Below are 26140 nucleotides of genomic sequence, written 5' to 3'. Positions count from 1 at the left end.
GGCGAGGGAGGGGAGATGGGAGAGGAGACCCGGCCGCATGGATGTTTGTTTCCATGGTTACACCACAACAAGTCGGCATGGAGACAGAGATTTAGCGGGAGTAAAAGAGGTGTATTTATTTTGTAAACGTCTGAGATGCTTGGACCTCGGTTTTTCCGGTTTCTAAATGCGTAGATCCTGAGCAAGAGGAAGGAGGTCCGCCATGTGTGATGTGTACAGGGTTTCTTCCTCTGTCAGGGTGGAGCAGATGGAGGCAGAGCTGTCGCATCAACTCTCAGCACTCAGGGCGGAAATCGAGGCGAACGGGTTTCCACACGGAGCAGGGACCTCCGAGTCATACAGGTGTGGAAGCTTGGTGACTAGTTATGATTCTTTTAAATCCAGTCTTCAATCATTCTCGGTCTTTGTTGTAAACTGTCTAGACTGTCCGGTAGGTGGAACTTAAATCAGGCAAGTTGAATTCATTCTCAGTAAAAACTATAATTTACGAACAAAAATTCACATCAAATGTGTAATTGTTTGCTGATTTTCACAATAAATTGGGCGCCAATTGTCATTTGTCTTACCTGGAAAATCCTCATTCATCTGCTACTCCTGCGTGTCAACACATTTTTAACCACACTATAGTGGCTTTATGGAGGGCAGTTCTTGGTCAGCTGGTCCACCAGTCTGGTACGGACTGAAATGCTGTATCTCAACACCTGATGGGTTGCTGTGAAGTTTTAGTGCGGACATCCATGGTCCCCCAACGGACGAATACCTCTACGGTGATCACCTGAAGTTTCCTCTAGGACAAATCAACGAGGTTGACATTTGCAGCTTTGACTGAAATATTTGGACAGCCATTGGATGGCTTGCCTTGATATTTGCTACACATTCACCAGAAGAAGAATTTTTGATATCTTTGGGGATACCATGAGTTTTCCTCCAGCGCCGCCATCAGGTCAAAATTTCAACTCGTTTTGTATTTCGGTTTCTGACCGAATATCTGCAAAACTGACAAACTTCACATCAGCCTCAGATTTGTTTTTAGTGCCAATCAGCAAAAGTTAGCAAAGTGACACGCTAAACTGAGATGGTGAACATGGTAAATATTACACCTGTTTAACATGAGCATGTTAGCATTTAGCAAAAGCACCGCTGTGGCCAAGCAGAGCCTCAAAGTGCCTGTAGATTAATTAAAAAAAACAAAAAACAAAGTGAGGCCATATAACTTATGCTGAAGAAAATGGCCACAACTCACAATTCTGGGATAAGGGTTAATGCTAAAATGGTAAAGTCAGGGCATTGACCCAGTAACATTAACCACCATAAGCTACTGGTCATACCAGCCCGGGTAAGGCTGTAGCGGCAAAACTCCAGAGGTGGTTCACCTGAGCAAGGATGCACTTTATCGTTTACGAATTCAACTTTTTATTTGCAAGGTCCTTTGAAGGTTTCATAGTCCAGCTTTAAATGTTGTTTGGCAAACAGCTTGTTATTGATTTCCAGTTTTGTTTCAGTTCTGTTCCAGCTCCAAAAGATGTTTCCTTCTTCCGTTTGGAGAGGGAACACGCGCTGAGGAGAGGGCTTCAGGTGAGACCAAATACCCATCTTTTATTTCATATCAAAGACAGTCTGGGGGCAAAGGTAAATAGATGTTTTCGATTTTTAGGTCATGACGAAAACAATCTTGAGTACAGGACTTCATTCAGTTTTTTTTTTTTGTTTTGTTTTGTTTTGTTTCTACTTTGTTTTTTTTGTTTTTTTTACAAACTCCAACTAACTCCCCCTGTTGCAGGTGGCTGAAGCTTTGCCAGTTCAGTCCCAGGCTGAAGTGATGCAGAGAGAGCTGGAGAGTTGCTTGAGGCTCGAGTACACACCTGAAAGTCTGCCTTCCCTCCTGCACCAGGTGATGACGGCACAAGCACTCCAGAAAACAAAAGTTGATCTAAAAAAAAAAAGAAAGAGTTCATATGCAGTAGAGTGGTATGGTGACGAAAGATACGATAGAAAGCTCATTTCAACTAATTTCCTTTTTTGTAAATTTTTTCCGCAGTTTTATACGGACAGATCATATCACTTGGCTCAGATCAAATATCTGCTCATGCTGAGATGGAGGAGGTTTTGCCGCCACACCAGCGTCATTGAGAGGCTTTATCCTTATTACAAGGTGACAACATGAAAAGACAACCTCGGTCCCAGTTTGCTAGCACTTCAAAAATGACACACCAGCGACAGGAGGTTTTCTTCTGGTGGCTCATCATCATTAGACGTGCAACTGCACTGGTTTGCGTCAAAGGTCATTTTCTGCTGTTGCAGGCATGTTCAGATTTTTTTTTATGTGGAGTGTAAAGGGAGAAAATATGACGAAGCCAGTGAGCAAATCTTACTCAATATTGGTGATTTAGGAAAGAAATCACCAATATTGATTAGTAGAGTCCTTGAGTATGGAATCATCGAAGCATCAGGATGCGGATTCTACGGTAATTTCTAAGGTGCCGTCCTCGTAATTTAAGTAATTTTAAGTAATTTAAGTGTGGTAACTGTTAACCATGGTAACCATTATTTTCATTACTGATCAATCTGCAGATTATTCTCTCGATTGTCTATAAAAGTTTCTTAAAGGACAACGTGCAGTCTCCAAATCACTTTTTTGTTGGACCAACAGTCCAAATTCCAAAAATATGCAGTTTATTATCACATAGCACAAAGAAAAGCACTAGGAACAACAACTAGGGATTTTTTTTCACCTTTTTGCAAGAAAAAAAAGACAATTGATCGATTATCAAAATAGATGCAGAATCATTTTTTTTGGTCAACTAATCAATCCATTGTTTTAGCCTTACAAAAGAAGTGATTTTCAGTAGCAATAGACATTTTTGGCACTTAATATTCTTAGCACCGGAAGAAAAATCAATTCTTAATTCACGACAAACACAGCAAAGGGAGGTTTTTCTTTTGTGCTCTGAATCTATGAATATGAATTTTTTTTCTGGCATAACAATAAGGCTAATTTCTAAAATGAGCTTTCATATCTACTGCTGAAAGTAAAGGATAGTAAACAAACCCCTTTTGGAACAAAATAAATCACTGATAGTGTGTATATATAAAGTTTCCTTAGCGCTGCTGCAAATATGTAAACATACCAAAATACATGAAGAAACAAAGATTTTTGAAGTAATTATTTGCAGGAAAATAGTACGAGAAGAAAAACGCACTATCACAATAAAATAAAAGGTACACTAATGGCTTTCTGGTCAATGTAGGAGTGATGCTGACAAATTCTAATCTTTTTATTGACTATACACGACTTTTCAGCTCTGCCATTTTCACCAGGCCACATCAGATGTGTTTTCTCTCAGGATCAGGTGTCGTATTTGACGGGTGAGTACGAGGACGGCGTTCAGAGAGCTCGCAGACTGTCGGCGAGCAGAGAGGAGATCTTGACTGGCCGAGGAAACCCCGCTCACCTGGTCACTCAGGGCGACGTGGTCATTTACCTCCGGTGGCTGGTCTGCCATCTGCGCTCCGTTCAGACCGTTCACAACTTCCTCAGGGTAAAAATGCTCAGAACTTTTTCAAGCATCTGTTTCATGTTACCCATTTTATTTACAATATCGCTTTCCTTGTTTGAGTTTGTTTTGTCATTAATGCATATTCAAGTAATTAGGGATAAACGTGGGTTTGTTTGTTTTTTTTAACAGGTGCTCCACTATATACCAGCCAGTGAAAGGAAAGAATTTCAGCCAACCATCACAAAGGAGGAGGAAACTTCACATCAGACCCAACATGCTGATGGTGAGAGCCGAACCAGCAGTGGCCTTAAAATCTATTTGGAGACACTGAAGCCGGAGGTCATTTTACTGAAAAGAGTTTCATGCTCCCTGCAAATGTTACGAGTCCATTAGACAGTCAGATGATGAGGAAAAAGCCCATCGAGCATCCAAGTATCCGAAATCAAAGGCTTTTCTTCCGGGGAGCATGAATATCGTCAGTAAAGTTAATCGTAATTTTGTTCATTAGATTGTGACATTTCTCGTCCGTAAGCAGAATCGTTTGCCTGGTGGTAGCAATAGAAGAACGGTCAGGGTGTTTCCAAAAACATTGTGATCTACCGGAGATTTGAACATCAGCAACTCCGTGACAACTGGGCAAACTCCATCTGTTGAAGAAGATCATGTGGTATGAAAGAAAGCCACAGAACAGCTAATAGCTGGACCTCGTAGTGAGATTATTTTGTCAGCTGCTCTTGCCAAGGGTCTTCAGGGGACCATGATCATCGACTGAAAATTTTAAAGAAATCTGTGCTTTTGTTTTATTTTGCTTTTCGATAGCTTATCTTTGTCCACAAATGAATTTCAGGGGAAGTTTTTTTTTTTTTACCTAACATTGGAATTACGCCAAAGATCAGTGGGTCATGTCAAATGCTGTAGTCACCAAAATCATTATCATTATTAAATCATCCTTTGAGGATCTTGAACGTTAAGGCTAAATTTTACGGCGTTCTGGAGAGAGGTTGTCGGGTTTGTTCGGCAAATCGCCATTTGTGGGCCCCTCACAAGCAGGGCAAAAAAATAAACAACAAACAATATTAACATCATACCATAAATATAGCTGTAGCTATAAGAAAACAAACTGGTGAAATGCATCTACACAGGAAAAAAAAATGCAAAGACATGGGATGTTTGGACATAAGTAATAGATGATAAGAAAAGTGTGCGGCTTACTACTGTTTTAAACTGGTTACATTCAACTACAGGAGTTTCAGGACAAGCGGGAAGTGTTCCCCTGCACTCTGTTCTCCTGGAGGAGTTTCTACCTGAGCTGCAGTCATTAATCACCTACTTCCACCTGCCATATGACACTGGCAAACTCAGGACCACCGCGGATGAGATGGAGTTGTTCAGCACGGTAATGTTGCACGAGGAATGAACATTCGCCAGGTTTTTGCGTGCCCGCGCCGCCACTATGTGTCTAAATGGCATCAGTCGAGATGTAAAGTGGTTAATCAGCTCACTGTCTCACAAGGTGTGGCGGGAGTTCAGACAAATCTTCAGACGGCAGGAGCAGATGAAAACCTTTCCTCAGTACGGCGGCTCGGAGGTCGAAGAGAGCCAGTGGGGGAGGGAGAGTGCGAGCAGGGCCCTGAGAAAGGAGGCCAACTGGATCCCTTTCATCCAGGTTTGAGAGAACTCGTGATAAACCCGGGTCAAATCGTCACTCTACGTACTCAATTCTACAGTACTGAAATCTGTATCTGTTTTTAAAGGCGGTCGGAAGGCTCGTGTTTGTCAGCTAGAACAGTTCATTCCCGACCTTTTTTGATTGTTCAACCAAAGTTCAAACAAGGACCGATGTTCCTCCCGCCTCAGATTAATTTTAACAGTTTTAGAGGCAGGGAGAGGTAAACTATCCATTTTATCACAATATAAAGAAAGACCAGCGAAACAGTCTGTATAAATTTCCTGCGTTGATAATCTTGCGATCTTTCAGATTTATCTTGCGACTCCTCGGGTGGTACCGACCCCAAGTTGGGAACCAGTGATTAAAAATATGAATATAATCCCGTCTATGCAGCAAATCTCTCCTTTTTACTCTGCGGATGATAATCATCTGAGAAACGTTCTCTCTCTCCCACACCCCTCCTTAATCCACCCTGTTTTCAAAATACTTTCTCAGTCACTCTTCCTCATTTTCCAAGCTTTGATAGCTTCCCTTTGTATGAATGCAGCCTTTTTTTTTTTTTTTTTTTTATGTGTTAATGGATGCTTTTTCTTTTGTAGGACAGCAGGTATTGACTGTTTGGATTTAGTTTTTTTTGTTTGTTGTTTTTTTTAAGGTGAAACCCAGACAGGATCCATGGCAGCAGAAGCTCGTCACAAAGCTGAAGGAAAGGAAATCTGTCGACGAGCTGCTGAGGATGCACTGCAGCTTTCTTCAGGTGAACCGTGATCTTAGCTCTGAATCAGTGTCACTTCTTCTTTACAGTTGAATTTGATGAGTTGTAACTTTTGTATAACTGCTGGGACGTATGATTATCATCAACATAATAGTTATCCATGATTCTGTACAGTGATCATGTTGGTCAGAGAGCATCTAACAATAATCTCTAGTGCTTTAACGTGCTTGAAGCACCTGATTGATGGGGTTTAATAGATGAGGCCTCGCCAATAAAATAAGTAGCTGGAGTTAATATGATTTAAAAGTTTTTTAATTTTGTTTTTAATAACTGATTTATCATGTGCAGAAAAATCTTGCTCCTCTGGTGCTCCAAATATTTTACAACGCGTACAACCTCCATTGTTATAATGACGCTTAAGCTGCGCGTCGAGTGTTGAGTTATCTCACACTTTGTCGCGTATCTGATCAGGACCCCGATCTGCTCCATGTGGCTGCGGCTCTAAAAGACCAGGGCGCTCACGCCGGCGATTCACAGTCCCCACCGACCTCATCCGCCTCGCGCAGCAGAGAGACCAAACGACGAAAGGCCTCCGAGATGTGGACGAGCGTTTACGACGCGGCGGGTTTGAGTCAGGCATGTGCCGTCCAGTTTTCTGCTCAGGGAGATGAGAACCACGTCCTCGCTTCCCGCAGCGCCGCCGGTGTATTAAACGTGACATTTGTCTTGTTAGGAAACACACGGTCACTCATCCGGATCCAGAGGAAGAGGAGGCGACGACAGAAGGAGTTTCAAGAGTCCCAGATCAACACATGAAGGGTGTGTATTATATATTATTCGAGGAAAACTGCAACAATATGATGTGGCAAGGCTCTCAGTTAATCAACAACCATTTAATAATCGGTTTAGTGTTTTTATATTTACCTATTAAGAAAAAATACTAAACATTTTCTGGTTTCTGCTTCTCTGATGTGAAGATTTTCAACATTTTTATCTTCTTTTATATTTGGGGTTTGTGAAGATGTTATCCTGGTGTTTGGGAACTTGTAATAAGCATTGGACAATGTTTTTTTGATATTTTCTAGACCTAACAATTAATTGATTATTCTAAAAATATTTGAAAGATTACTACGCTGAGATTTACGAGATAAATTTTGTGAAAATCAAAAGACAAATGAGCAACCTTGCTGTCTTAGTGGGGTCTCCAGGTGCGGTCTCTGTTGACCTCTTGATGAAATGATAAAAAAACAAAAACCCTGTCAGAAGCCATTTTTGGGAACATAAAACACAGGAGTATTCTTTAAAACGGCTGTAACCCGCAGCTATTCTTTCGAGGAGAGCCTGCAGCTCCTGGGTCTGGACGAGGGTCTGGAGGAGGGAACCTCAGATCCCATCGTAACCAGAGGTGCTTACCTGTCCCTGATTTACCTGCGTCATCTCAAACTTAGAGAGCTCCAGGTGAGGCAAACAGTAGCACATTATGATGTGGCGGTCTGCAGGCGCGCGCCGGATCTTGCTTTTTGCTAAATCATAATTGGTACAAAAGTCAAAAATATAAGTGACGTTCCGTCATTTGTGCTTGAGCTCAACAAGAGCCTGACTGGGAACGTTCTCACTCCCGCAAAGGCTCAATGTTGATCTTTGTTTCTCCCGCCCGCAGCGCGTGTCTCTCGGGATGCTGAACTACCTGCGCTCTGTGGAGAGGACTCTAACCTTCGACCTGGCAGGTCTGCGGCTGGAGGAGGGAGAGCAGCGCGGCACAGCGGAAGAAACGGGCTGGATGAATGCGGCCAGAGGAGGAAGAGGAGAGGCAGGGGGCCTCGGCTCGCTCCAGTACAACCACAACACTCCGGTTGACTACAAGGTACCGACGAGTGTGTTTTGCATGAACTCTGCCTCTCAGAATAAATGTAAGGGAAAAGGGAATTTTTGAAAATGTATTTATTTTGTAGTGTTACATTTATTAATCAAATTTATCTCCTTTTGTGTAACGGTTTTGAATGATTATTATAAATTATACATCAGTTTGAGTATGTTGAATATATTTTTGAGTAACTGTGTGTTTTGGATGTCGATCTGGATCCACATGCAGAAGATTTTCCTTGTCCGACGAACTGTGTGCTTTCTGCTGTCTCAAATGAAATTCAGATGTCAACGCAGAAAACGTACGAGCAAAACAACTGTCACCCAAACCTCTAACACCTAAACAGCAACATGTAAAAGCCCCGAGCAGAGAAAGCTGGCTCCGCCAACACGGCATCCTTAGTTTGTCTCGACCCTTTGCAGCTCTTTGGTATGAGGAAATTACAGTCTAGCTGGGATGGTAAACGCCAACTTCTTCATATTCTAGGTTCATTGCTCGGAGTTTATGGAGTTTGCCGAGGTGGAGAACCTTCATGATTTCTACAGTGCCGGGGAGCGTGTGGTCCACACTCAGGACCAGAGGGGGTTTCACGTCGTGTACGACGCAGCCCTGAAGGACCTGGACGAGCTGGAGAATGAGCTGCTTCTAGTCGGCTCACACTTCATCCGGAGAAGCACGACAGAGGGGATGGGCAAAGCTGGGGAAGCCTCCGACTCCGGCTCGGCAGCGGACATCAGCTCCTGGGCCGGGACCGGTGTTGATCGAGTCGCAGTGCTTCTCGACTTGTGGACGTGCGAGACGGAGTTTTTGGATGGCAAAGTGCAGGTACAGTGATAAATAAAGAGCACTGCTGGTGTGATTTTTCACTTTTCATGTCTCTTTGTTGCTCCTCAGGCTCGTGGATTAAAAAGCAAGGCACCTTAATGTGCTGTAAACGTTTGGATTTTTGTTTTTTTGTTTTTCCAGCTTTTAAACTGTTACTGTGAAGCCTACCAGCATGCAGCAGGGACTGAGGAGAGGTTTGCACTGGCCCGAGTTATCACTGACATCATGCACAGTAGACCACAGCTGGACCTGAACCAGGACTACTTTGTTCAGGCCTACAGGGCCGAGATAGACTGCCTGCGAGATCACCAGCAGCTGATCAAGGACATTCTGAATAGTCAGGTGAAAACAAAAGCCCGCAAAGGATTTAATTCGCCTTCATGTGCTGCGGGATAAAGGGTGGATGCAAATATATGAATGTTATTGTTTGAATTACAGATGCAATAGTTAGTTGATTAGTTGACTGAACGAAAATTATTTTACACCTGTCTTGATAATTAACGGTTTTAGTAATGTTTCAAGCACAAATGCTGAATATTACTGGTTCCATCTTCTCAAATATGCAGATTTGCTACACATCTTTGTCATATATGATACTAATTGAAATATCTTTTGGTTTTGGACCGTTGGTCGAACAACACAGGCCATTTAAGGACTTCACTTTGGGCTCTGGGGAGTTGTGATGGTCGTTTTCTCCGCTGTTGGACCTTTCTTAGACTAGAATAACGATTGATAGGGAAAATAATCAGCAGTTCCATCGATAATGAAAATAATGGTTAGTTGAGCCTCCTGTTTGGATCTAACAGCCGGCGTTTTGTGGGAAAATGTAGCATCGTGTGTACATCGGGAAGTTTTCTTCTTGGATACTAATGCACCTCATTCGGGTTTATCTCGTCTTGTGTGCCGTTGCCGTGTGATCTTTAGCTTGCGTGCTGTGACAGATTGTGCTGTTCGTCTCATCAGATTGAAAAGCAGCGGCAGTACCTCCAACGCGTCTGGGGAGACGACCGTAAAGGCTCCGCTCACGACTATGGTCTTCCACTGAACTACGTTCCCAAACATAAGGTCTCACTTGGAGGCAGCAGGCGAGTAAATGGAGAAAGTCAGTTAGACTGCCCCGGATTTGGTTTCTCCCGGAAGTTAATTATCCTGGGGCCTCAAGACCTCTGTATTTACCCTCTTGTGTCCTGTTTATAGCCCTGCACTGATGAACACATTCCTCCTGGAGGTTCACCCGTCCCTCTGCATGGCCTCCGCAGTCTATCACGGTTTAGTCCAGGCTCACACGGAGCTATGTCAGCTGCGCCGAGCCACGAGCGTCTCCGACAAACTCACCCTGCGACGGAAGCTCCTGCAACAGGCCCTGCAGAGCTGGAACAACCTGGTTTCCCTTGGAGCCTCCTACAGCTCTCAGATACAGAAGGATGTAGGTTGTTTTTTTTTCTTTCTCAGGACTCTTTTCAAATAAATATACATAAATGAAGGAAACGGTTCTCAGTTCTCCCACTCTCAGTTGTTCTCAGATGTGTTCTTCGAGGACCCAGTTTTGGTCCAAAAGTTGGGGCTGTCATTAGTAAAATCTGCAGAGGAGGAGGACATGAAGCATGGACGAGAGAAACGGTCGCATTCCGTGGAAACTTTCTCCAAGCTGCTGGAGCTCGTCACCATCCGCCATCGACTGCTGGAGTCGGCCTCTGAGACTGCACATCTGGCCCAGTTAAGATAACACTCACACCAGGGCAGAGGGGGAGTTTACATTGGGTTCTGTACGTGTGTTTTAACATACTTTGACCCAAGAAATCCAACTAAAAACAACCTTTTCTTTTAGTTTTGTGAAACGTTTTTCTTACAACAGCTATTTTTGATTTTTATTTATTGATTTATATTATTCATTTGTTTTTATTTAACCTTCATTTAACCGTAGGAGGATTTGAGAGACTTTTAATCAGGCAGCAATAAAAGTTGGTTATAAACGAACAACATAGAACTGAAAACACCAAATACAATCTCATGTATTTCTAATACAGTTAAGTTACGTATTAAGCTAAGTATCAAGCTCATCACATTCAGTGTGTTTTGGAGGCTTGATCAGAATAATTATTGATTTTTTTTCAGTGGTTTCAGATTTTTGTTGACAAAGTACCAAAACAGTCATTAAACATGTCTGTTAATAATGTTTATTTCAGTGACCTGTCTTAAATTGTAAAGTTTGTGTTAATTATTCATTTTAATATCCACATTTTTTTCAGTTTCCCTCTTCTTTTTAACATTTAATAATGACCCGATATTCCTGAATACTAAAATATATTAAGTTTATCTGCCATTTTCTCTTTTAATTTCCCATTTTCTCGAATTCTGTGTGAAATTATCCTCCATATAAAACTTAGCAAATTGGATTGGCAGAACTTCTAAAATCTTGTTTTTGCTCTTACTTTCCCATCTTGTCCACGACTTAACTGAAAGACATGACCACACAACCTGAGGTCCAAGATCCGACCAACAGAGCAGGCACATGAGCTCTCGTTGGCTGGCCATCGCTTTTATTTTGTAAGACATTCCTTCCATGTAGCCTCTTTACTTAGGACCCAAAGATACCGAGGCCACACAGCGTCAACGCTGTGTCAGGAAACTGAAAAACTGGCATGAATTCTGTTGGCGTTCAACAGCTGGCCAGTGAAAGGGTCGCAACAAATTTAATTAATGACTTTATTGATTGACCAAACGATCTCACCTCATGGTCTGTTTAGTAGCTGTGGATTTTCAGATTTACATCCTTTTCTGAGCAAATTCAGGCTCAAAAGTAAAGTTGACATGGATGAGAACATCTACATTCATTTTTCCCGCTCCTCTCATGTCGGTCCGGTTACATTATTGCGCATCCATTAAATAATTCCCGAAGCTCAGTATCTTGTCAGGCCGTGACCTTCAGTGACTCTGTCCAGGTTGTACAGAGGTGTGGCCTCGGAGCTCGGCTTCAGCGAGGTCCACCTGTATCTGAGGCCGCTGCAGTTTGAGGTCGCTGAAAAGAGAGACCGAACGGAGCAGAGGCCTATTTTTCTCACAGCGATACTGGAGGATGACGCTGCTGTGGATAGGTGAGTTAACAAGTAATCTGTCTAACTGCTCTTATGTCAAAGTCAGCCACATGTTAAAGCCTAAAGAGTTCTGTAGCTGATCGTCGAGATGCTGTACTTGCAGCTTGTTCTTCATTAATACAAAAGATAAGATATCAGGGTTTGTCTTACAGGCATTCCAGAAGTACTGTATGCATGTTTTTATCTCTTGGCCCTGCCTCGCCTCGTGTGCTCGATTATTTCTGCTCTTCTCCGAGAGCACTGAACTATGTTTCAAAGGGGAATTAAAGTGCACTGTCTGCCGAAAGGTTCACCCCGTCCCACCTGCCTCTGAGCATCCAGGAACTGGACGAGAACCAGATCGGGAGGTTTAGCTTCAGCTCAGAGGAGGCAGTTATTCACGTATGTTAAAACGAGGCATTGGAGCTTATCAGCCAGAAAATAAATGAATAAACAAAACAGACGTGATTTTTTTTTATCTCCTCACAGCTTATGAACAAACAGAGTATGGAGAACCTCCAGGTGACGCTGGCCTGTCAGGTTACGCAGAAGAACGCCTTGATAAGTGCTGTGAAAGTGGCTTGTCTATGCTATTGGGCAGAAAGTGAGACATCGTCAGCTGAGGTGTGTGTTGTTCAGTGGTTGTAAGTGACCAAGTACATTTACCCAGGCACTGTACTCAAGTTCGATTTTGAGGTATTTGTACTTTACTTGAATATTTCCAGGTAATGCTGCTGTATGCTTCTACGCCACTACATTTGACTGGTAACTTTTAATGTAAGCGCTTCATAAAAAAAAACATTTGATAAGGATTGTTTTTCCATCTTTCCTGCCTCATTATTAAAGATTAACACACTGGTTCCCAACCCTATTTGGCTTGTGACCCCCCTTACAAAAAAAAGTGTCTCGTTCAGCCCAGTTGCCATGTGTGAGATGTCAGAGTTGTTAGCAGTTCCACCAAAGAGGGACCCCCCCCTCAAAACATCTCCCATGGTTTCATTTAAAGAAACTTATTGAGACCAAAAGAGCAAAAATTTAAAAATGAATAAATAAAAGAAGCAAAGATTTGAGAAAAATCCAAAAAATGAATAGAAATTTACGAAGCAGAACTTTTTTTTTCCATCTTTCCTGGCTCATTAATCATCTCAGGACCCCTCAGATTCAAATTGTGACCCTTGGGAGGGGCTCAACCCCTAGGTTGGGAACTACTGGACTAAAATACCAAACTGTATATAGAATAGATAAAACTAGCTCCATCTCGACCAGCTACAAGAGTAAAATGCTGCTTACACATTGATGCATCAATAATTTTTGTAACTTTACTATTATATAATTAATAATAATTATCTGATAATGTAATATACAACTGTATAACACTCGGAGGGGCCATTATTCTGCAGAAAAAGGGCTTTTACTTTTGATATTTAAAGCACATTTTTGCTGATAATACTTCTATACTTTTACTCCAGTAGGATTTTTATGAATGACTTTTACATTAATTTGTCATTAAAAGTACTGGTACTTTTACTTAAGTAAAGGATCTGAATACTTCTTCCGCCACTGGTCTTGTTCACGCCTTAACATTAAGAAACTGCTGTTCAAATATTGCAGGTTATTTGAGTTTGATTTCCAATTTATTCCCAGAGTGAAGAAGCGCTTCATTCTGATGAAGATGTAAAATCTGCAATGAGATTCGACTCCAAACTTGGAGGCGACACTGAAAACCCGCAGGAAAAATCAAACTCTTTACCATCCAAAGGCCCCACGAGAACTCCCACCACCACCACCACCACCACCAAGAGGAGGTAATTTTCCCCCACTCGAAGAACAAATTAAACTGGTGATGATTAACAGCGCTTTTGTGCAGGCTCTCTAATAAATAGAATCTTGTTTGTTACTCCAGGCTGATGGAAGCCTTTGTGTCCATCCAGCTGGAAAAAGTGGGGCTGCGTGACGAGATGCTGAATTCATTTATGAAGAAGAAACAGGCCGCGGGGGGTCTTATAAAAACCCCAGTGAGTTGCACACCGTGCTAGATTTCCAGGGGGCTGAGCAGGATGATAAATGTGATCGGCTGCCCGTGAAGCAAAATTAATTTTGTCTCACTCTGCAGGAGGAAGCAGCAAAGATCAAAAGGAGCCTCATAATCGACTTTCTCGAGAAGTATGTCCACGAAAAAACAACTCCGCTCCTTTTGTTACAAGATAAGACCATGTACAGTACAACCCATCTCGTAGCAGTTCTACTGAGTTTTTCCTTACTCTACATGAGAGCATGTTAAAGGCAGATGCTATGTCTGTCAATATTTCTGCAGATTCAACACACAGATATCTCAGTATTGTGTCAGAGCGCAGATTGTTGCATATTACTACAGTCTGACCTCTCTTTTGGACGGCATCCCCTCCATCCGTCGGTCCCACTTCACGACTGAACAGGCCGGCGAGCCCAAACCTATTTTGGATTCGGGAATTGACGTTTGCCGCGACCCCAGGTACAATCCGCTTGAATTTTATGGGTTATTAATGTCCAAAAAAGGAGAATAACCATACGCACACGTATTATTAGCTTAGTTTAGGCGGCACATTGAGAGAGAGGACCACATAGCTGTAATATGCTCACAACCACCGATATAAAATCGAGAAAAATCATAATTCACAGTTAGCTTTACAGAAATAATTGAAATGAAGCAAACAGAGTAAATTGAGAACAATTTACAAATACATTCAGAAATACAAAACAATTGAATGTTACACTGAAAAGCACAGTCAATCTAGACATAATTAATGACAATTACACTGTAATGGAAATAGATTCAAAGTCAGTGCGCATAGAAATGTACATTCAGTTAGTCAAACAGTGAAGTACTTCACTGAGCCCCAACAAATGTATATGCAAGACTGGTCCTCTGTGATTATGATGTTATTAAACCAGTTATACTGATCCTACTAAGTGTCTGCGCCGTTCGGATTGTTGCCGGGTTAAAATGTTTGAAGATGGTTGTCACACCGGCACATGCACCGTCGTGCTGGAAGGTTCTATACTTACATGCAAAATCAGTAAAAGCTTATAAATGAAAACGCAGATGTGTTGTATTTTTTCACGCGTAACCTGAGATCCAACCTTCCCCTCAAACAGCAGCTCTCGGCGTGGGCTGCAGCAGCTGTTGTCTGCGGACGGCAAAACCCTGCTCGACCTGTGGGTCATCCCTCGCTTCTCCGAGGTGCTTCACATGTTCAAGACGCTGGAGGTTTCGGTGAGACTGTTAATACGTCCGTGAGGCAAATGATGAGTTCAGCTGCTCTCACTTTCAGGCTCTTGCTCATGACCATCAATCATTTTAAAGGCAGTGGCAGGACACAGAGCTGAGTAGATCAGTGTTTGTCTGTAGCATTTCAGTGCTTTTCTTTTGTCCTCCATGTTTTCACGTTGGCGGAGGAGAGCGATTCATGTAAGTTAGAAACTATATGTGTGTCTTTAATTTGCTTTCAAATCACTTTTAGAGTCTAAATCCTCTGGAATTTACTTTATTCTACTGTTTGTCATTAGATTATTTGCCCCTTCTGCTGATCTGATCTCAACAGGCCTGTGCCACGGCTCTCCATCACACTCTGCAGATAGCTTCAGCTCTTCATGACATTATTTATTACCTGGTGAGTTTCTTCAGACTCGGAAACACTGAAATCTCCTGTAGCCGGAGGAGAAGAGGCCAGGAGGCACCAGGCTCACATCTTGTAGCTGACTGGGGAGGCACTGAAGGCATCGGTAGGTAGATGTTTCAAATAGAGCATCACACCTGCCCAGACGGAAACACTAGTACTACTCGAAATGTTTGTGCGAGACATTATTCATCCGGTCAATGGCAGGAAAGATGATGGATAAATTGGTCTTTTTCTAAAAACTAGAACTACCGGTGGGTCCATGAACTCACGTTGCAGGGCCAAGCACAGAAATCGAGATCCCAGATTTTTTCTAAAGATACCAAATATGTCTGGCTGTTTTACAGGGAAATAAATTAAAAAGTGATATACAAGACACAGCTTGAATCTTTCCATTTGATGTAATGGTGCAGTCATACTGTCTTGAAGGGAAATTCAAGGGTAAACACTAGAATTCAAGAAGGTAGACGACTGTTTTGTATTTAAATTTACAATGTTTTTTTAAAACTTTGAAATGTGGAAAAGTGAAGGGGTCTGAACACTTTCTGAATGCACTGTACTTCTCCCCCTCCCGCTCCTCGCTTGTTATACAGGAGCAGAGCTGCTGGAGCTCCAGCGCCAGGTCGACCGTCTGTCTGATCCCAGCAGCCCAGAGTCTGTCGGCCGCCTGCTGCAGCTGCACAGGCAGGTCGTCCTGCTGCAGTTTGACACTGCCGTCAGACACCAAATCAGGTCAGTGAATCTGCGCAGTAGAAGCACTTCATCTGCCCCTCATATCCTGCTATGGCTAAAACCTCCGTTTTCCTGCCGCCATATTGACCATCTGTCACAAATATATTTAAAGACACTCCCACAATTGTCCCTAGTTTCGTTTCTATATTTGCTGTCAGTGGTGATCTTGTTGCTGGTTCCCCTTGTTATGCAGCTCTATCTCCTGTCTCGCTTTGGCTGTGCTACCTATGCTGCCTTTTTGAGCACTGATGGTTTTGCATTTTACCCCACTAATCATAAAAAGACATTTTTCCTGTCGGCTAGGCCACACAAAACAGAGAGAGAACACGCTTTACACTAGTCGCAATTTAGTGGCTTTTTCATATTTTTCCATTTTCTTCTTGCTTAAGGCAACCTACAGTTGACCTTTTCGTAAGACCCGGTGGTAACAAAGTAGTGGTAAATACTATTATAAAACAGTTGTTTGATGTGAGGTGTTTGGTCAGTTTAAACACCCAATGTTTGCATAAAACTGTCGGGGATCTCTCTCGCCACTTTTTCTATGATCCCGATACATAACGAAGTGCTAAAATGGCCCAAAAATAATTTTATAACTTCCCTTTCTGTCATGCTTTTCTTGTGTTCAGGGAGGCGTTCCTCTCCTCTGGTGATGTTGCTTCCTACCAGAGTGTGAGTGACAACATGACGGCCGCCCTCCCTCTGCTGAGTGACAGTATTCAGGCTGACGTGTTCAGTCTCACGCTGCCTGTTCCTCGACCTCTAGAGACTCAAGGCTGTCAGGTTGGTTTAGTTTTGGATACCGCATCGTACACCTGTGTCAAATGATTTCAAAGCCCGTGTAAAGATGAGGGAAAACTTGTTTTTTTTTTAAAGTGTCTCCTCTTATGTTCCTCCCCAGGCACAGAGGATGTACTCATGGAGAAGTTTCATAGCCTGTCATGGATTGTTCCCTGTACATGTTTGGGACATACCGTCCATCGAATGCTGCATGCAGGTGAAACACAAAATATGTTATCTTACATGTTTGCTCAGACTTCTTCTTCCCTGCTAATGGTGTGGCCCGGTGAAGGCGGTCTAACTCAGTCAAGATTTCGCTATAGACCACATTGCCTTGAAATATGAGGAAAACGTTATATTAGTTCACAGATGATGATGCTTAATGACTTTGGTGTTTGTTTCCTGTAGCACCATCATTAGGACAAAATCATCACTTTTTACACAAGAAATATCGAAAATGAATGGGCAGACTGCCTTGAAATAAACCCACAATCACGCTCCCCAGAGGATAAACCCCTTTCTGTTTTTAAAAACAAGCTCCATCCACGGAACAGATTGTCAACTTTGCACACAAGACATAGAAATTATATTATATTATATTATAAGGTTTCCTACAGATAACACAGATGAGTTGTGTTTACCTGCAGCTGTGCCTGAGTGGTCTGAGTGATAGCAGCAGACTGCAGGCCAATGCAGCAATCCTCGGTGTGTCACTGCTCATGGAGGATGTCCTGAACAGTGGAGGTGACGCAGTGCCTGTTCGTCTCCATGGCAACAAAGATGCCCTTCTGCACGATGAAAGACCTAATGAGGTAAAAGACTGTTTCTAAGTGGTTCCTCATAATAATCAATCCCTTTAATGTATCTATGAGGCTGCTTGTGGTTATAAACCCACACGGTTATTTTTGTTATATTTCGGGTCATGTTAACTTTTTGTCTTCGTTTCAGGGGGACGAAAGCTGCCTGGAAGCCGGACTAGAAGAGAAGAAGACCTGTGTGTCAAACACCACACCGCCTCTTCAGGATCCGGTTCGAGTCCAGTCTGTGCTGAAAGGCTTCCTCCTGCTGACGAAGCAGCTTCAGGTCTTCAAGGAGAGCTGGGCTCGAAGACGTTTGGGCACCGAGATATTCACTTCGCCCAGTTTATATCGGCAGTTTGTGAACCTCTACAGGTGCGTGAAGAGGTTTTTGAAACAGTGAGGATTTTATCAGATTCGGGCAGCTGCATAAACATTTGCTAGTTTTTATTTGTAAATAGATCTCAGCCATTCAGTTTTATCCACAACCAGTACAATATACTGTACATACAAAATCTGCAAAACCATTTACCTTGCTTCTTTTATTTTTTCACCTTTTAGGCGTTTTAAGAATAAAACAGTCCAGGAATCAATGAAAATAGTCCAATATAAAGATCCTGAATATTGTTACAAAACAGTTTAACACTACTCAACAAAATAATCTCACCACAAGGTCCATTTAGTAGCTGTTCTGAGACTTTTGACCATATCCCTGAGTGTTCATCAGCAGATAGAGTTCACCTGGTTGTCAAGGAATTGTAGGTTTTTCAAACTTTAATTTTCCCTAAGTGCTTCAAGAACACTTGAATGTCCTCATAGTGCTCAGAAAAATGGAAATTTTCAATTCCATGATACGTGGACAAACTCCTTCTGTAGATAAAGACAATGTAATATGATAGAAAGCTCCAGAACTGTTACTAAAAGGACCTTGTGGAAGATTACATTTTCAACTGCTGTTTCTAAGATCAAGAATGAACTTTGAATCTCGAGTTCAACACTACTTTTTTAATTGGTGGTGGCTAAAACAGTAATTATTTCAGTTGTTTTATTTAAAATGTCCTATTTCAATTGGTTGTATTTGCTTTACAGAGCTGAAATCTTTTACCCCAGTATGAAAGCTCTGGCTCAACAAATGGGTAAAGAGCGTGACTATGAGGTCTTAATTTCTGGCAGCCAGTCTCTCCTGCCCCCTCCTGGAGCTTCAGAGGTTGACGTGAAAGCCTGGCAGGTAACGAGTGCAACACACACACACACACACACACACACACACACACACACACGGTTCTGGCCTCATGTCTTAATGACCGGACCTCATCCCCTTGCGCAATGCCTTCGTCTCAGCTTCACAGACTGCTGGAGAGCACCGAGTGTGACATGATAAAGGCAGTGCAGAGGAAGATCAACAGAGAGCTGACCCTGGTGGTTTCAGAGCGAACTCAACAGGATACAAGCCTCCCAACAGGTTACACCCCCCCCCCCCCAGAAAAAACAAATAATAAATAATACAATAATAGAATAAAAGTCTTCTGTGTGTGGTCAGGGTTGTGGAAAAAAGCCCCGCTGAAGTACAGTTTGTCCCCTGAGCGGCCGCAGATTGTGGAGGCGTTCATCCAGCAGCTGATGGAAGGAGCTGAGCAGGTGGAGGGACAGGTAGGAAAAAGACGTAACTGCATAATGTAAACTCTACTCTCATGCCGTATGTAATGTAATAATATTAAAAAATGTATCACTTGTATCTATAAATATACATTATTACAGACAGAAAGCTTCACTGCAGGTTTTAAGCCGCTGATTATATTTTCTGCTTAATACATAGCTCTATATTTATGGATTTGTTCCTTTCATCTACTGCTAAGTTTCAAGCTTTTAATACTTTTACGCATAACAGAGAAACAGTCTCGCAAACTACAGTCTGTTCTGTATTACACAGGTACTGTGACCTTTACTTTACTACCAGAATAGGAAATAGGCTCCAGTGCAACAGAGGTTTACAGGCTGAGTTGTAATATCCCTGCGTGGTCGTCTTCTTTCAGCTGAAGTTCTCCCGGGAACACCTCCAGCGGTGTTTCACTCACCTCGGCTCCTCTCTGATGGAGCGAGAGCGTCGCAGCTTCCTGCTTTACTCTCAGTTTTATGAGCGAATCCTGCAGCAGGAGACTCAGCTTCTGTACCAGAAGGAACAGGTGCACGTGTTGATCATCACCTTGTCAAGCAATTGGACAACATATCTTACTGGCAGTTTATTTCAAAAACCAATGCTCATATACAAATACTTAACTATAATAACTAATATCTACTGTATCTGGCACCAGATGTTAATAGTAACACATGTTAACACTTCATCTTTGTTGTGTCATTTAATTTTATTCTGAATGTATGTTCTTTTCCATTTTTAACCTCAGGATATAAAGAACCTTAAGGACTCTCAGAAAAGCCACCCTCACAGAGAGGTAGGGACTGTAACTACTGTATTTAACTACTATGACTTTGTGGCATAACAGTAAGAAAAAGCAAGTCAGACCGAGGGAACAAAAACCTCATCTCAGATTTTTACTCACTCGGGGAGAGTTTTTGATGAGCTGCTTTGTGCTCATACATTTACACAGGCTCACATCTGTGAGTTTTCTGCTTTTGTTGTCCAGAGGGCAACTCAACAGCTCGGGCTTGAGCCGATTTTACTCAGAAGAACTTACAAGAGTTTTCCGCAGGACCGGCGGCAAAACTCAAGGGATGAAAGTGTTGGTCAGTTAGTCCAGAGGGACAAGCACAGTAAAACAAATGTAAAGTATCTGTTTCTCGTCATGTTTTGGATGGATTAACATGACATTATGTACAAGTATTCATGGTGACCGGAGGGTGAGGATCACTTTAGCTTCACTTCACCGCCAAGTCAGAATTTCCCCCACGTCAACCACTTCAGGACAGGATACCTCTAAAACTTACCACCGAATTCCCGTCTACCTCAGCCGTACTTTGAGATCGAAATAAACAGCGTTACCGTGCCGTGTTATTGTTCCACAGGTGTCAGGTTTATGCCGTGGGATGATGCTGGAGATCTCGGCCCTGCGGGCTCAAGTCGCTCACCTTGAAGAAGAGAAGCGTTGTCTCGAAGAACATCTCAGTCTCAAATTCAAAGAGCGTTACGACCCTTTGGTCCGACAACTCTTCTCTACCTGCATCCGGCTAAAGGTGCGAAATTTTATCTCGTACATTTTTATCTAGAATCCTTGGTTCAACACACACAGTATCTATCCACAGGTTACAGTTTTCTGCTATCTTCATTTTTTAAAAATCTTTATTTCACCTCTTCTACAAACTGCATCTTCAGAGACTGAGGTTTGGGGCATTAAAGACCTTTATTTGTCCTCACCACCTGTCCGTGTCTCAGGCCCGACTGGACGTGTATCGCCGGCAGATGGAGCAGGATGTGAGTGTGATGTTGAACAGAATAAGAGCGGAGGGAGTGGACAGAATTATGAAGCTCAAAAAGAAGTACGGCTGCACCAAAGACAATGATGAACTCATTCTCACACAGTTCAAGGTACAGTAAGGCAGACAGTGCAAGACTTTCATGTGTGTAAATAATTTAATTTAAAAAAAAACCCCAAAAAACATGGTTATCAAAAGAGAAAATATGCATAACTTCTGTGTCTGTTAGAGGGAAGAGGTCCATGAGCTGAGCCTGGAGACCAGCCGGCTGACTGCTCTGCTCTGTCAAGTGAAGGCTCTGAGTCGATGGAGGCAGGTGGTCGACCAGCAGAAACTTCACCGACTGCTGCTTCAGACTCAGCAGGTCGGCAGCAGGATGACGAAATATCCAATACTCAGGAATCAGATTGGTGTCCTGCAGGAAGGCAGCGAGAGCAGAGCAGACGAATGTGCTGTGTTAGAGGAAACAACAGGAATCAAAAGCTTATGTTCGCCGTCTGTTTTCCTCAGTGTCCTATTTCCTACACGCTCTTATATAGTTAGTTTTGACCTGTTATTTTTTGTAATATCTCATCCGTCAAGAGTATAATCAAATACATATACATAAGTACTATGTATGTTAAATCAGCTAAAACAAGAAAGTACATTAAAAATACACTGATTTTATTCTCATTTGATCTGTTACAGGCTCTTTCTAAGTTTTATCTCCCCACTCTTTTAATTTTCTCAATCCACACTTCAGTCTAACATGTAAATCACATTCCTGCCTAAACTACCAGGCTGCTAAAACTGATTATTTAATGAACTGATTTGAAGCAAAGGATAATATGTATTTTTACAATTTGTTTCATTATTCAATTTACTGATTTATTAATTTATACTTTTAACTAATCAGACAGCTCATTTGCAAAACGTGTCACCCCTGTCACTCCATTCTCCTCTCCCTGAATTTATCATTTTATTTCAACCTCTTTATTGTGTCTCAACTTTTTCGTGTTTTTTTTATTGCCATCTATTAATCATAATTTTTTTTTTTTTTTTTATCCAAACACTGTTCAGGAAAGTGATCATTGTAAGAGCATCACAGTGATTAAATTGTGGCTTTCACTTTTTGTGTCCAGAGGGAGATTACCAGTCGCACCGCGGCCATCAGAGTGAAGATGGTCGCAGAGGAGGAGGTGGTTTTCCTGCGGGAGGAGCTGGACGCCGCCCGGCAGCTGTTGACCTGCTGCCAGGCCGAGTGCAGCCGCGCCAAGAAGCTGCTCAACAGGAAGGTACATGGAGTCTCTCACTTTTCTCTCGCTCAAACACGGACATCGACAAATGACTTTAGAGCAAAACACAGTTACATTTCTGATACAGACCGTTAACAGACCCATGACTGGATACTATTAAGGTAGAACTCTGTTGTTCCTTGAATTCATTCATAAACTTGCAAAATGAGTATAAATCTACTGTTAACCGTTAACATACACATGACAGGAAATTTTGTTGATAACCAAAGTATTTCTTACGACTGAAATTTATAAGTTTAGCATCTAGTCATTCACTGTATTCCTTCAGTTTATTGTGGAGGGAGGATTTTCAAGTATGTGTATCCAAACGATCCTGTCTTTAAAGGCACAGTCCCTCTTTTTTGTGTGTGCTGATTGGGAACTATATCAGGTTTTAAGACATTAACAGCTTGAAGGAAATTGGTGGATTTGGGGGCACTTTTGGGTGCCACAGAAATCAGGAAGGGTATCTTTAAAATGACGCTAGTAAGATTATTAAGTAAAATTGTGCTGTTGTCAGGCTTAAGGCTGCACCAAAAATGTATTTTCATTGGTGATTAATCTACCAATTATTTCAGAGATTTATCGATTGTTGGTCTGTAAAATGTCAGCAACAAAAAATGTCCATTAGTTACAGCAGGTTTTGTCCGATGAGCAGTCCAAAACTCAAAAACATTTAGTCTACTGTCATAGAGTAAGATCATCAGAAAATATTCACATTTAAGAAGCTGAAACTGCTGAGTTTTTGCTTTACAAAACCTATTAATGGACGGTTGTCGATTTATTTTCTGTCGATCAGCAAATCCACTAATGGTTGCCGCTCCAATCAGCCTAAATAACAAAGTCGTGAGTAGAAAAATGTCCTTAGAAAGTGCTGCAGATTTGATGTATTTGAAGTATTGTAGTTTAGTGATCACAGATCAGCCTGTAATGAAATCATGATTGCGTGTAACTACTACAAATATTAGATTCCTGGTGGTTGAGGTCTTTACCTGGGCCATGTGGTACAATTTGCTCCCACAGACGGAGAAGTGAGCAATGATATTTTAAATTATCTTCATTAAACGCTGAGAGGCCAAGAAACTCCGAAGCTGCTGATTACAGCTTGGCTGTAGTCACTACGTACCCACTGACATTTGCTCACAGACAGAGGAGCTCCAGGTGGCCAGGCATCAGTCTGCGCAGGAGGCCCGCAGCAGGCAGGAGCTGGACAGTTACCGAGTGCAGAACCTGGAACAAATGAGAGCCGATGTGGAGGACAGAGACAGACAGCTCAGTGCGCTCAGCGAGCAGCTGGACAGGGGCGGCAGGATGAGCCAGTTACAGAGACATCGAAGCGCCAAAGAGATCAGACAGGTCTGTGAATTAAGTTTATTAGACTAATGTGAGTGAGTGTGAAGCACAAATAACAGCAGACAGCACAGAACAGTGTATCTCTACAAAAAATACATATTGTCACTGTCCTGTGAAAACCATGTACTGTGTCTCCAAAATTAAAACTTTATACGAGCTAAGCATAAAAGGCCTTTTCCGCTTTTTAAGATGCTCCAGTGAGATTTTGAATGTTTTGATAAGCTTTATCTGAAAAATTCAGTCTCACCTACACAGTGACAATAGGCAAAAAAATGATACAGAAAAAAAGCCAATACCAGTATTCTCATATAAGCCCATGTTAATCTTAAATCAATTAAACACTGAAGAACCAAATTTTAATTAAAAAAAAACGTAATGTAAAAAAATGTATTGATTGCTTCTTTGTTTCAGTGTTTGTAGTGATGAGGAGGCTGTTTTAGTTTGCGGTCGGTGCCTCATGAAAAAAGTAGAAAAAAATGTAAAAGTTTCATTACTTACTTAAAATAACATAAAGGGAACAATTTCAAAGTGTTTCATCAACACACCGAACTACAAAAAGTACAAAAAGTGTGTTGGAACCTTAATTTTTAAACAAACATATTCATTGCAAGTAAAACTGAAAAAAGCTGAAATTATGACCTGTTGATGACGCTAGAGGAAAAGTCAGGGGGTCACCAAAGTCATTAGGATTCTTACTCTGGGAACAATGAATATCTGTATGAGATTTCATTGCAATTCATTTGATAGTTTTTAAGATATTTCAGTCTGGACCAAAGTGAACAGCAGACCATTATAGCATGGCTAAAAATGGAAAAAAGCAAACCTTTACATGTCAAGTAATAAAAATATAACATAACTGTGTGGATGTAGGTGAGGGGCCAGCTACATCTGGAGCGCTGCCTCAAACAAGAAGCCTTTCAGCAGGTGGATAAGCTAAAAAACCAGCTGAACGACATGGAAGCGGCTCTCTCCAGGTGCACCTCTAACACAGGTAAGAACTTACAGAGACACAAGTTCACATGGTCTCTCGAGCCTCTCCAGATACTAGACAGTTTCTCAGTCCAACGGTTCACTCCCTTCTGCGAGAGTTTGTCCATTTGCTTCAAACAATTCGACCTGACGTTTCACTCCCAATTCTCTCTGTATCTGTTCTATCACAGGGCATAGCGGGACATGTTACACGCTGGCAGTCAGCAGACTGAGCACTAGAAGTCCCTCAGCAGGTACTGTACCCCACCACGGTATCTTAATCTAATCTTCGTCTCCGAGAAGTGAATTGACAATCTGTAAAAAAAAAAATCCTATCTTGCGAGTTACACCTTGATTTGTAGCTGCTCATGCGGTTCGGGAGTGAAATTAAAAGGCATCAGATTATCCAGATACTCGTAACTTTTCGCGATGACAGTTTAAATTGTTTTATAGATTGCATTTTCACCCGCAGTGTGGAACATTAAAGCTCAGCCTCTGTTTTATTTCTGTCTCAGGTCTACGCAGGGCCGGTCAGCAGCAGTCCTGCCTGCGGCTTGGCAGCCTTACAAACTACAACGCACCTCAGGACTCTGCTACAGAGCCAAGACACCGGAGAGCAGAAACAGCCGGGAGTCGTTCAAACCCAAGAATAGGCAGACCAAAAGCAGTGAGTGGGCTTCGGAAGCACAGTGGAGTGTGTTTAACAGAGTTCAACTAAAGTTTAAACCCCTAAAAGTAATTTAGTGAAGTGTGAGGTAGAGGAGGTAAAGTATAGTTGGCATAAGAGAAACTGGCTCAGTTTCCAGCTTTTCTATTCTTTCTACAATTAAAGCTTGGTGATCTGTAGATATAAATGCAGTATTTGTTAACAAGACTAGGAAACGTCTGGGATTTTAAGTTTTTTAATATTGTGATATGTTTAAAATGTAGCTTTTCCTGATCCTTAGGGTTGCACAACAATCAAGTTTAACAAGTTTCTAAACGTATTTGACTGTTGTGTCTCTTTCCGTTTGGTACCCGAGTCATTTACATCACTAATGTAACAAAACAATCTCACCATAACTTCCATTTAGTAGCTGTCCTGGAGCGTTTGATCATATTCGCCCACCCAGTCCGTTTAAAGAGAAATGCTAAGCGGCAGGCACTGTATATTTGTATAAAAAACAGCCTTTTTACAAGATACAAGTAACAAACTGTAGATTTTATAATTAAGTAATACAGTAAGAGTGCTGTTAAGCTGTCCTTGGATGAACACACAGTCAACATTCAAAACATTCTTTGTTTCTCTTTCAGGATCCGTCTCGCCTGCATGTTCGGACTCCAGAGACGCTGTTACCAGAGCTGTGAGATGCCGTAAAGGACCCCGGGGTGTTTTTGTAGGGCCTACACCAAGTTGTTTGGCTTGTTTTAGTCGGCCCTGTGGTTTTTGAATGCTGATTTTCTGTTTGTCTTAGAGCTGTTTTATTTACTCTCTTTCCAAAGCCAAGACATAAACCTGAGAGGATTTTT

At 42.0% G+C, this 26140-nt stretch overlaps 2 protein-coding genes across 2 annotated transcripts; both read left to right on the top strand.

Annotated features, from left to right (window-relative positions):
• The first annotated feature begins 202 nt into the window (after positions 1-202).
• LOC120795480 lies at positions 203-13453 on the top strand. The gene is made up of 22 exons (XM_040137420.1): positions 203-342; positions 1503-1575; positions 1781-1891; positions 2039-2152; positions 3345-3539; positions 3687-3780; positions 4742-4893; positions 5011-5163; positions 5822-5923; positions 6353-6517; positions 6615-6700; positions 7204-7339; positions 7542-7745; positions 8232-8570; positions 8712-8912; positions 9534-9655; positions 9768-9996; positions 10084-10286; positions 11513-11665; positions 11953-12046; positions 12134-12268; positions 13289-13453. Exons 1-22 carry the CDS (start codon positions 203-205, stop codon positions 13451-13453), a joined length of 3366 nt encoding a protein of 1121 aa, XP_039993354.1.
• LOC120795224 (coiled-coil domain-containing protein 162-like) lies at positions 13370-26014 on the top strand. Its single transcript, XM_040136929.1, has 25 exons — positions 13370-13449; positions 13548-13659; positions 13758-13858; positions 13959-14135; positions 14780-14897; positions 15226-15406; positions 15894-16032; positions 16659-16812; positions 16931-17026; positions 17457-17621; positions 17758-17981; positions 18696-18834; positions 18948-19068; positions 19147-19256; positions 19640-19789; positions 20009-20056; positions 20628-20795; positions 20995-21147; positions 21265-21399; positions 22157-22309; positions 23456-23665; positions 24533-24653; positions 24823-24885; positions 25147-25298; positions 25925-26014. Exons 2-25 carry the CDS (start codon positions 13552-13554, stop codon positions 25976-25978), a joined length of 3240 nt encoding a protein of 1079 aa, XP_039992863.1. The 5' UTR covers positions 13370-13449; positions 13548-13551; the 3' UTR covers positions 25979-26014.
• Positions 26015-26140: the final 126 nt, after the last annotated feature.

The sequence above is a fragment of the Xiphias gladius genome, chromosome 10, assembly GCF_016859285.1.
Source record: "Xiphias gladius isolate SHS-SW01 ecotype Sanya breed wild chromosome 10, ASM1685928v1, whole genome shotgun sequence".
NCBI lineage: Eukaryota > Metazoa > Chordata > Actinopteri > Istiophoriformes > Xiphiidae > Xiphias > Xiphias gladius.
The sequence above is the reverse complement of the archived record's forward strand: the minus strand, read 5'-3'. Positions and strand labels throughout refer to the sequence as shown.